Source organism: Pinus tabuliformis, chromosome 3_1 (assembly GCF_031772625.1).
Source record: "Pinus tabuliformis cultivar Carrire ecotype Pingquan chromosome 3_1, CPIR1, whole genome shotgun sequence".
Taxonomy (NCBI): Eukaryota; Viridiplantae; Streptophyta; class Pinopsida; order Pinales; family Pinaceae; genus Pinus; species Pinus tabuliformis.
Window position 1 is genome coordinate 244,388,503 of NC_142301.1, and position 12,261 is coordinate 244,400,763.

The following is a 12,261-nucleotide window of genomic DNA, read 5'->3' on the forward strand; positions in this document are numbered from 1 at the left end:
CCTAGAGTTGCATATTTTTGGCCGATATATCGACTTCATGGCTTATTTTTAGGACCTCCATGTCTTGCTGCAATTGCGCCAATTTCTCAGCCACCTACCTATTTGTGCTTGCTTTCTCTGTCTCAAGCTCTTGTTTGAGTTGTGCAATTCTCTCCTCTTTCTCCCTTAGTAAAGTAGAGACCTCAACATCCTTGTCCATAGTGGCCGATGCATATGCTCCCGTGAACTGTGATAGTCTAGTCAAGTTCTTGGTCGGATTGAAAGGAATGTCCTTCCAAACAACGTCCATCGGTTCGTTTCCAGGTGGAAACTCGGGTGTATCTACCCTTATCCTTTTTCTCTACCTTCTAACTATAGCCTTGTGGAGAGGGCTATAGAACACATCAAGTGGAGGTATTTCAGTTACTTTTAGAACAATTTCCGATGTGGGCAGAGCAGGGATAATTTCAGTATGTTTGGACGTTGTTGCTTGTTCCTCCATAGGTGTAGATTGTTCGCCGACAGACTTGAGCTCTGTATCCTTATGAACATGCAAAGGAATTTTGCAGTCCTATGTTTCTTGGGTATTTGAGGCTTTGGGAGTGCCCTGCAATTTCTGATTAAAATGATCCCACTTCTGCTCCAAACTACCACCTTTGGCCTCTGAAATGAACTCTGTAGTCGAGTTGCTCATCACTTGCTTCATAGCTGAATTCCTCATGGCCTCAGTTGTATTGTCGACATATTGGGGTTTCCCTGTGTCTGTTGCCTTCTCAGTGTTTACCTGAGAGTCTACTTGAGAGCTAGGACCTCCACTATCAACAATGACACTTGGAGTATACTTATCCTAGGGCTTTAATAGATGCATTGGGATCACCCAGAGCCTCTCATATTTGAATTCCTGAAATCTTTGAAAATATCCAGGTTTCAGATTGGTTGTTGCCCATTTGAATGCTTTTTCGAAGGATATGGCTGACTATAACAAATCCTCAAAATAATTACCGTCATGATTGTATGGCTTGAGCTTTACTCCAGTAGTGACATTATATGCCATTTTGTTTGGATCAAATTGCCTCTTAGGGAGTGTATGAAGCATGAGGGCTTCCATATGTGTTGATTCCTTAGTAGCATGAACAAATTTGGCTAAAGCAAAAGAACCACATTTGACAGGGAAAATGGGCCATAATGACTTCTTGCCATCTTTGAGAACTTTAGTTAGGTCCTTTCCCACAGTCTGGTAGGCAATCTGTCTTGCTAATAACTTATCAGAAACATATAAAGGAAGGAAATGTGGATTAGCTGTGCTACCAAAAACCCTAATCTAGGTGAACCACTCTTCAATAAAATACTTGCTGATAGTAAGCAGGTTTGTTGCGGCTTCTTGGGAAAACCTAGGGGCTTTATTATTGAAAATTATTTGATGTAGGGGCAACACAACATCATGGAATATCTTAAAGAAGTGAGGTATGTAATGCGATTCCCATATTTGTTTATGACTGAGATGGATTGGGTAAGAATCTTGTAAGGTCCATTTCCAACCCATTGTTGGAAATGTCGTGCAAAAATAGATAGCATGCATAATGTAGGCACTAAAATAGAAGGGAGGGAGGTTATTTGAAAAGGAGGCTTTCTTCTGTCGATATTTGATAATGGTGATGGCTAGGTTGTTAGATAGGATGGAAGGCCAATTCATGATATGGGAATTAACACAAGCATCAATAAGAGGAATCCATTCTATTGAAAACTTAGTATTATTGGGTAGCCCATACAATCTACATAACATGGTTGCTACATAGTTGTAGGGGTTTGCCAAAGAGGCTATAGCATACATACCTAATTTGTCATACTTGAATTTGTTGTCTAACACCCTCCAACCTTGAATTAGCTTGAAGGGGTCTGGGTTCTTCTTTGCAAAGTTAGCCACAAATGTGTTGTCGTAGATATCTTGGGGATCAGGTATGTGGTACATCTTCTTCAAATCCTCTGCTCTGAACGACCCTATGAGCTCCATCCTTGAATTCTTGAACTGCCTATCTTCAATGATAAGGTTTTCGATCACCCACTTGATCATATCTGTATAGGGGAGGATTTTAGCTCTTGCTCCTATCCTATGAAGGAATGAACATGAAGCATCTATGCATTGAAGTTCTGAAGGCCTTTTTGAGTCAGTTGTTGCTCTCAGTGATTTTAGGACGCTTGTCCTCCAGCCTATTGTAAATTACTTCCTAAGTTGTTGCGCCTCCGACAGTATCACAAACTGTATTAGTGAAGATAGGAGCCATTTCTGTAAACTCAACTTCAACAATGGTCTGTTTGCTCTATTTTTGCATCACCTTTTTTAATGACATGTCTTTTGTCGCTTGCCTGAAATAGACAAGATATATCAGTGCATATGATATCTAGTAATTAAGACTGAAAGCTTCTCTGAAATGACTTTGGATAGTGAGAAAGGTTTTAATGAGATACTTAATTATAACTACCCATAACCTGGAAAATGATTATCCTTCCTCGGGCCGCTAAATATTTATTAGCTTTTCAACTCGTTTGTTTTGGTATTTAAAACGTAATTATTCCACACGTTTTACCGCTCTTAATCACGCATCTCGGTCTTTAAAGGGATACAGTATAGCGCTACCGGATGCATCAAGCGAAATGCGATTGTGGATATCGCAATGTCGCATTTCGCAAATAGTTTGTGGTTGTTCTAATAGCATAGTTAAGTTTATTGCGAACTATGCGAAGTGAAAAATGTGATTACGAAATGATAAGGTGATGTTATCACAGCGGGAGAGTTAATCGCATATCACAATTTTTTGAAGGTGTTTTAACATAGTCATGTGGAAAAGTTTGATTTGCGATTTGCGACATGGATTTCATCCTTAATTAGTTTTGTAAGGTTTTGCTAGGCATTTTCTTAGAGTTAGGTATTATTATCCTAAGCCTAAAAATTTAAAAGGGTCCCCATTTATAACTCTAACCCTAGCTATTGTTCTTTATAAATGGGGAGGTTGTTTCATATTACAACAGGATGTTAGGAATTTCACATCTTTATTCAATTAGGGGTGTTACATTATGAGAGAAAGGGAGTGCCTTCTCGCTCGAGGCATTTAACAAAATAACTTTAAGGCATTCAACCAATTTATCCTACCAGGGGCTTATGTCAGGGCATTGATGTTAAGTTCCCTTTAGGTGCCACTTTTACTTGTTTGAATGAAAGGCAGGGAAAAGCATTTATAAAACCCAAATTTCTTCAACAGGTGATCAATATATGTACATACCTCATTGGTGGTTTATCCTAGTTGCCACCTATTGTTATGAATTGTTCCTTCTTCAATTCTTGAAAACATTGGGAAGGGGATCACATTTTTGGCTTAAAATTTAGCAAGAAGCACCTTGAATGGATTGAATTATAGATATTATATGCTAACTTTGTGCAATCTAGTTGCAGTAGGGGTATTGGAGGGTGTTGGAACCATTTATGTATTTTTTTTCAAAAGAGTGGATATGTATGTAGAAATTTCTCTATGGATCAGCTAGCTCTGACACCATGTAGAAATTATCACTGTAGATTAAACTGATTATGCAATGTACTATAGCAAAATACTTAATCTACTTCTACAATCAAACTTGCGAAAGCTTAATCGATTTTGAGCAAGATCAAACAGAACACATATAACAGAGAAGAAGATTCAATCACACATGAAACATAGAAGAATACTCTGGGGAAAGCCTCAGCTAAAAACCCCGCTATCTGTATTGTCATACAAGTGGAAATATCTCAGGATTACACAAAGATTTAACTCTCAATCCATCCAGCTTTCAGTACAATCCCTCACTACTACTCATAGACACAATAAACAACACATATGCCTTCCTTCAGTCCTCCAAGCCTCCTATTTCCTTGTGTAGTTTCTCCTGGGTCCTCTAGCTGCAACCTATGTGATTCTCACCTCACACACAACACTGACCTCTGAAATAACTGCGTAATCCCGGAGGAGATAATTCCTTCTGCATGGAAGAGTTTTCTTTATAGGAAAAATCCTCCAACTAATAGTACAATGTCCCTGTCTTTAATCTCAACTGGGTTTCTGTCTGAACTAACATGGATGAGTTAGTTATGAGAGAATATTCAGTTATCTGGAGAACACTAGTTGCATGCATGCATGCATTAACTGACTGAACTCACAATTAGTTCCTCCAACTATTTGGAACTAATTTAACTAGACTTAACTCAGTTAACTGAGCTAACTAATTACAACTCAAATACAACTCATCCTTATCTCCTTAATTAAGGGATAACTACCTCAATCAAAGGGATAATTGTTGCATGTCTTCACAAAGACTTCATGTTTGATTCTCTCCAACTAATTAACTCAAGATGAATTAATTAATTATTTTTCAAACAGCTAGTGAGACTAAATTCGAATTTTAATTCAAGGACAAATTAAAATTGGAATATATCCCGAAATGTTATTTATATCAATGCTATTTTTAGCATGTCTATTTTCTACTATTCCCAACAGAGTTAGAGTATATCCTGAAATGCTATTTATAACAATGCTATTTTTAGAATTTCTTGTTGCTATTTTCAACACTCCCTCTCAACAAGAAAGACATTCAACTCGAACCCGATCCTGAACCTTTGGAATGTTCTGCATGCAAAACTTCTCTCAAGTGTTGTTGCTCCAACAACTCTAGAAACACAAGAAATATCCAACTTGAATTAGAATGATGTCTCTGTCATCAAAGTCTCTGACTGTTATTGCCTCTTTTGACTGAAAACTCTGCACCTCTATGCTCTTCAATATATGACTACTCTAGCCTCTGTCACTTTGATCTCTAACTGCATCAATCACACTGATTCCTCTTGTTGCATTCGTGCTACTGTTGGTCCTATCTCCCAGCACTGCATCTGCATTGCACCTCCTCTCATCGTGTTGCATCGTGCTGCCCACTGTTGCACTGCAACTCAGTTACTGAGAAGTAAGTAACTGATCTCTCAACTGACCTCCCTGTTGGGCTAGAAACACCCTCTGATGCTGAAGCTCCCCCTGCCACTCCATCTGCATCTATCTCTACCCACTCAGCTAGTCCTACTACTCCTCGTCGGGACTCCCATAGCCAATTCTAATCAAAGAGGTTGGGTACCTCAAAGATCCTGCCCCTATTTCAGCCTTCTTAAGACTATCACTTCACATTGCCCCACCTCACACCTAGAGGTATGGTTGCATGTGATCCCTCTACCCACTTGGCTTGAAATTTCACCCTACTGGAGGTCTCTGCATGAGTGGATGCCTCCACTCGATCTCCTCTCAGCTTCTCCAGTTGTGGCTACTCCACAACCTCCTGAAGTTGCTTCATCAATTGTGGCTCCTCTACAATTGTCTGAGACTTCTTCTGGTGCTACATGTTGGGAGGTAATTTACTCTCCCTCTCAACCACCAAGTCTCCAACATTTTCCTTGCTCCTCAAGGCTCTGCATGCATCTTGAACCTCAAGAGCATACAATTTCTTGACTCGTGAACCGATCTACTTCACCTATCTCGTGGTGATGTGTCTAAGGAAAACTTTTCCCTTACTAAAGACAACATCGTAGCCTCTGTCCTCCACCATTGTGATCGATACCAAGTTCTTCTTCAGTCTTGGCACATACTTCACATCTGTCAAGGTGATGCGAGCTCCATGCTCCCTCTGAAACACAACCATACCTTCACCCGAAACACGGTACTTTCCATCATCGCCCATCTCTATGCGCATCTGGAGGTCTTTCTCCTCCAAGGTACTAAACAAACTCTTATTGCTGGTCATGTGGAATGAGGCTCCACTGTTAAGAAACCAACCAAAACCCATCATCGATGAAATCATGTATGCAATGAGGGTTAAATCCAATTCGAACTGAGAGGCCAATGCCTCACCTTCAGATCCTTCCAAGGATCCCTTCTTGGACTTCTTCAATGGACAATTAGTTGCATAATGGCCCACCTCATGACAATTAAAGCATCTCACTTTAGATTTGTCAATCTTCTTCCCTCCATGGGAAGAACTTGATTTGGAATGAGAATCCTTCTCCTTCCATTTCCTTGCCTTACTGGCTAAGGCTAGATTTTCTTCATCGTCCTTGGATAAAGAATCATCTCTGGTGCTCCTCCCAATCTCCTCTTGCATCAGATCTGACCACAATCGTTCCCAATCTGACAATTTTTCTCTTCCATTCATTGAGTCCTGGTAGCTATGCTAGCTCTTAGGAAGACCGAGGAGAGCAAGACTCACCATGTCATCATCGGATGTCGTGATTCCTACACTTCCAAGCTCATCTTTGTAGGTGGTGAGCTTGTTCAGATATGTAGAGATCGTGTCGCCCTTTTCACACTTGATTTTCCAAAGCTTGTCCTTCAGCGCCAGCTTCCTTTGGTCGTTGTTGTTCTGATATAGATCCTTCAATGTCTTCCACATTGAAAACGAAGTCTCCTTCCCATGTAGACTCGAGACAATATGGTCTCAAACTCCCTCCAGAAGAATCCTCCTCGCTCTCGCCACATATTTCTTCCATTCCGCCAATTCTTGGGCGTTAGCTGTTGCTGCCTTGGGGACTTCTTGATCAATGAAGTCCTTCAAACCATTGTCCTCTAATACCACTTCCATGCGATCCTTCCAGGCTATGTAATTCGAGCTGCCATCCAGAGCATACTCGAGTCTCAAGCCATTGAATGCCATTGGTGAACTTTGAGATGTGATAAGAATTCGATTTTGTACCTACAACCAAGAACTTCAAACTTCTCCCTTCTTTGTATATTGTCCTTTGCTTTGATCAACTTGGCTCCGATACCATGTAGAAATTTCTCTATGGATCAGCTAGCTCTGATACCATGTAAACATTCTCACTATAGATTAAACTGATTATGCAATGTACTAAAGCAAAATACTTAATCTACTTCTACAATCAAACTTATTGAAGCTTAATCGATTTTGAGCAAGATCAAACAGAAAACATATAATAAATAAGAAGATTCAATCACACATGAAACACAGAAGAATACTCTGAGGAAAGCCTCAGCTAAAAACCCCGCTATCTATATTATCATACAAGTGGAAATATCTCAGGATTACACAAAGCTTTAGCTCTCAAGCCATCCAGCTCTCAATACAATCCCTCACTACTGCTCATAGACACAATAGACAACACATATGCCTTCCTTCAGTCCTCCAAGCCTCCTATTTCCTTGCGCAGTTTCTCCTGGGTCCTCCAGTTGCAACCTGTGTGATTCTCACCTCACACACAACACTGACCTCTGAAATAACTGCACAATCCTAAAGGAGATAATTCCTTATGCATGGATGAGTTTCCTTTATAGGAAAAATCCTCCAACTGATAGTACAATGTCCTTGTCTTTAATCTCAACTGGGTCTCTGTCTGAACTGACATGCATGAGTTATTTATGAGAGAATATTCAGTTATCTAAAGAACACTAGTTGCATGCATGCATGCATTAACTGAATGAACTCACAATTAGTTCCTCCAACTGTTTGGAACTAATTTAATTGGACTTAACTCAGTTAACTGAGCTAACTAATTACAACTCATCCTTATCTCCTTAATTAAGGGATAACTTAATCAAAGGGATAATTGTTGCATGTCTTCACAAAGACTTCATGTTTGATTTTCTCCAACTAATTAACTCATGATGAATTAATTAATTATTTCTCAAACAGCTATTGAGACTAAATTCGAATTTTAATTCTCAATTTTAATTCAAGGACAAGTTAAAATTGGAATATATCGCGAAATGCTATTTATAGCAATGCTATTTTTAGCATTTCTATTTTTTGATATTTCCAACAGAGTTGGAGTATATCTTGCAATGCTATTTTTAGCATTTCTTGTTGCTATTTTCAACAATGTATTTGCATTAATATAAAAAGTTGGTTTTTGGGCTAGAACCTTTACTTAGGTCTTCATGTTCAAGAATTAAACTACCTTTAGAAGTCCATACTATGGCTAACCTATCCTTATGGCTATTTTTTCCCCACAATTCCAAAAAGATGCCTACTATACATCTTACAAAAAAAACCTAACAAAAGCTTATATCTGCATAACACCAGAAAAATTTACTGTGAGAAATTATCTGGGAATGGAATACCATTCTTCAACATTGACTCCTTGTTGCTAGATGCATCATTCTACTGTATTTGCCCCATGAAATGCAATGACTTTTTTCTTTTGAGGCTCTGTGTTGTTCCTTGCTTCTTCCTTGTTGTATTGGATACCACTGCAAGAATTTCCATGAGCTTGTTCACCTTACTATCCATTGATGCCAATTATGAATGAACCTTAGCTTGAAATATCTTTATCTTGCATTGCAACAATTCAAATTTGGCATTCATTAGTAGGTGGTAAGTCTCCCTCTTCTTCCGCATATCCCCTATAGTTCAATGTTATCAACAATCCTTAAAGTGACTCCAATAATTTTGTTAAGAGCTATTTTAGGTGGGCACGTTCTTCCTCACGAGATGAAGTCACGGTCTCTACCATGATGAGGCTATATTTTTTCGCTCTTCGAATCCCTGGAAATGGTAGCCAACTCTGCTTGCGAATGGAGTTACTTATCAGAAATGAAAATGGTGGTAAGAGAAGAACTATTGTGAGCCATATATAACATTTGTTGCCCCTGTCCTGCCATCTTGTAACATTAAATTGCAATGCTTCCAAATCCATATATGAATCTTGGTTGATTTATTGGATTGAAATTCAAGAGATACATAGGGGGAATAACAATAACTTCAGTTTGTGCCATATTGAATGTTGTAGCAAAGTCGAGGCTCTGATCACTTGCGTGATCTCTTTCCTTCCTTGAAATCTTAAAATTTGAGGCCACCTCTACGTGCATGTGAATTCCTCCATATGCTAGATGTCAGCGCATACATTATTGATTTGCATGGCTGGTGAGTTAATGTTGGTTGCTTATCCAACCATATAAGTGTTAGATTACTAGCCATGAGCCACTTGCCTAGGGGATATATACATGGCTAAAATCCTTATTGTTAGCTTGTCCTTCAATTCAACAATGTAAACTTTTATGGATATAATTTTTTACCTTCATTTTAAATATATAATTCATGGAAGACATGCATTCAATATTTGATGATCTAGTTCTAGTATCCCTTGCTCCAAGGTAGTTCCTATGTTTGCTAGTGAATTTTCTTTTTTTTATTCAAATTTCTATAAACATGAAACGATTCTATTTGCTCAAATCACAATATTTGCAGTGAAATTCTTTGTAAAATGGGGGGAGAGTTGAATTTTGTGGTTCTTTAGCTTTTAGCACTTAATGGATCACAATCATAAAGTCTCCAAACACTAGGATTTTGGAAATCTTCTTTTCAATTGTTATTTCCAGACCCTGCCAGAGCACAAGATATTCAACTTGATTATTGGATGCTACACTCAGGCCCCAAGCATATTGAGTCTCTATTTGGTTGTTGAGGCAAAGGATAACCCCATTGAACCATTTATATATTTAAAATAACAATTTCATTAAATCCAAAATTGCAAATTTGGCAAAGATTACCTAGTCAAATTTTGGTAATGACAAACTTAAAAAAGTTGAAAACAAAATATATTTAGCCTTCTCATATGTGTGTGTATGCGCACTTGTGTGATCCCCTCCTCTTTCCCAAAACATTTAAATGAAAGATGATATCAACCTCAACTTGTATGAGTTATTAATAACTTCGATGGATTTACTAGATTTAAACATATAACTTATAACATCCCTTTTAGAGACATATTTTTTGTATGAGACTCAACTGATTAAATTAACAATCAAAACTAGATATGTAAACTTTTATTTACCAAATAAATAAAAGTGTCAATGCAATTTTGACGGTTTTTTTTTTCTTTAACCTACTTAAAAAATATGTCCTATAATTATTAGTTCATATAGAATAAGAATTCTACCAATACACGAATCTAAAAAATCCTCAAATCCTCAATGTTACACCATCCCAACTACGGTAACAAGTATTTGAAAATACTATAATTACACAAATAAAGAGAAATGTGAATTATATTAAATTTTTTATTTAAAATAATTTAAATAAATTAAAACTTTAAATAAAATATAATTAGGCCGATAGGCCTTCCCTTTGAAAGAGACTTTCGTCGTCCCTTTCATTCTGAGGATGACACCTGGCGTCGACATCTGGCGGGCATACAGCAGGCAAATTGTTAATGTTGAGGCAATTTCTGTTTATTCTCAGTGATTGAGAACTTCCGGCAAACCGAATCTTCACCCACTACATGAAGCAGGCAGAAATATCTGCAAATTTGTTACAACTCCCTGTAATCCGTGAATAAAACGCAAATTTGTTACAGCTCCTTGTAATCCGTGAATAAAACGTTACAAATCACTGAGAAGGCAGTGTAGAGTTAACAGCGATGGGGTTCCTTCTTTTATTTCGCAGGCAGAAATATCCGCAAATTTGTTACAGCTCCCTGTAATCCGTGAATAAAACGTTACAAATTACTGAGAAGGCAGTGTAGAGTTAGCAGCGATGGGGTTCCTTCTTTTAATTCTCACAATATGACAGAGTAGGTGAAATGATCCCCTGCGATATTAAACTTGATATTTTCTCCGCATCTTTGTGCTCCTCCTCGACCTGAAGCCTGCCACAGCAAATTTGAACTCCTGAGATGTCTCACTGCATCGATATCCGATATCCAAGGTATGTAGTTTTTGCCTTTTAATGTCTAGCTTCATAATCTCTGAATCTGAAATAGGTTTTTAACGGGTTTTTTTGGGGGTTGGGGTCATTTTATATTCCGGATTTTAGGGAAACGGAGCTTATTTTTGGTTTCTTGGGAGTGGTTTATCCAATTGGGTCTTTGGTATTTTTTAGAAGTCCATATGGGCATCGTTGCTTCTTTGCTGGGTTGGACAGGATTCTTGGCAGATTTCACAAATTTTAGTTGATTGGTTTGGAATCCCACAAAGCGGCAATAACTGGATATATTATTAATAAATCCCTGAAAGTTGAATTATTTGAGAATTCGAAATTGTAAAAACGGAAATGACTGGTTTGCTGTTGTGGTAGATGGATGCTTTGAAGCAGTCCCCGGTGGCCCTAAATGTTCAATATGCATCATTCGCGAGAGCTGTTCAGAAGGTGGGAAGTGGAGCAACTTCTCACAGACCACTCTTTAAATCTTCCCTTATAAGGAAAGGGTTGTCTAGGATCGCCAATCCCCTGGCTTCTAAAGTTCCTTTAGTGGGTAGTGGCAACAGAGGCCATATTGTAATGTCAGACACAACTGCAGGATCATATGCTGAAGCGCTTGCAGAGCTAGCCCAATCTACCAATTCACTGGATCTTGTCAATAATGATATTGAGAAGCTCTCTCGATTTCTAGAATACAAAGAGCTTTATAGCTTCCTCGCTAATCCGATAATCACGGAAGAGAGGAAGAAGAGCATTATCAAGGCCATTGCAGATGATGCCAAGGTTCAGCCTACCACGTTGAATTTCCTCTACCTCCTCATTGACAATAAAAGGATGGACATCATTAATGACATTATCAGAGAGTTTGAGATGGCCTACAATAAGCTGACTGACACACAGTTGGCAGTGGTGACTTCTGTTGTAAATCTTGAGAATCGACATCTGGCTGAAATTGCCAAGAAGGTCCAGAGTTTAACTGGTGCCAAGAATGTTAGACTAAAAACCGTCATTGATCCCTCTCTGATTGCAGGCTTCAACATCCGATATGGACCAACTGTGTCCAATATTATAGACATGAGTGTGAAGACTGAGCTAGAGCAATTGGCGAGTCAAATTGGGTACAAAGAGAGAATTGAAAATGTATGAATCTGAGATGCTTGTGTATCCTTGACAAAAAAAATGAATCCATTGGTTTTCGTTGTTCTAAGTACTATGTATTCTAGAACTGTTTCTGAACTGGCTTGCAGAAGTGTCTGAGGCTATAGTTCTTGTTATCGCGTTGTTTCCATTTGAATTTTGTTACCCGGCACCTGACATTTGGATTGGAAAATGCTATAAAATTTTATGAGTTGGAAGGTACCCACTACCTACTTTGATTGCAGAGTTGGAGGGCTCGCTTACAAAAAAAAAATTAAAGACAAAAAAAAGTGTCAAGTAAGTTGAAGGTCACTGTTGGATGAAAAATATGGAAGAGATACATAGACCAGGGTTATAGATCTGCACATGCCTTCATTATCTAGATTATTAACTCATGTTCATTTGAAAATAGTTCATGCAAAAATCATG

General features: G+C 38.4%; 1 protein-coding gene across 1 annotated transcript; it reads left to right on the forward strand.

Moving 5' to 3' along the window:
• Positions 1-10,330: 10,330 nt before the first annotated feature.
• On the forward strand, positions 10,331-11,905 carry LOC149186712 (ATP synthase subunit delta, chloroplastic-like). The gene is made up of 2 exons (XM_089412671.1): positions 10,331-10,701; positions 11,071-11,905. Exon 2 carries the CDS (start codon positions 11,071-11,073, stop codon positions 11,839-11,841), a length of 771 nt encoding a protein of 256 aa, XP_089268797.1. The 5' UTR covers positions 10,331-10,701; the 3' UTR covers positions 11,842-11,905.
• Positions 11,906-12,261: the final 356 nt, after the last annotated feature.

Excerpts from the sequence above, each read along its gene's own strand:
- LOC149186712 (XM_089412671.1), top strand. The coding sequence starts at position 11,071 with ATGGATGCTTTGAAGCAGTCCCCGGTGGCCCTAAATGTTCAATATGCA.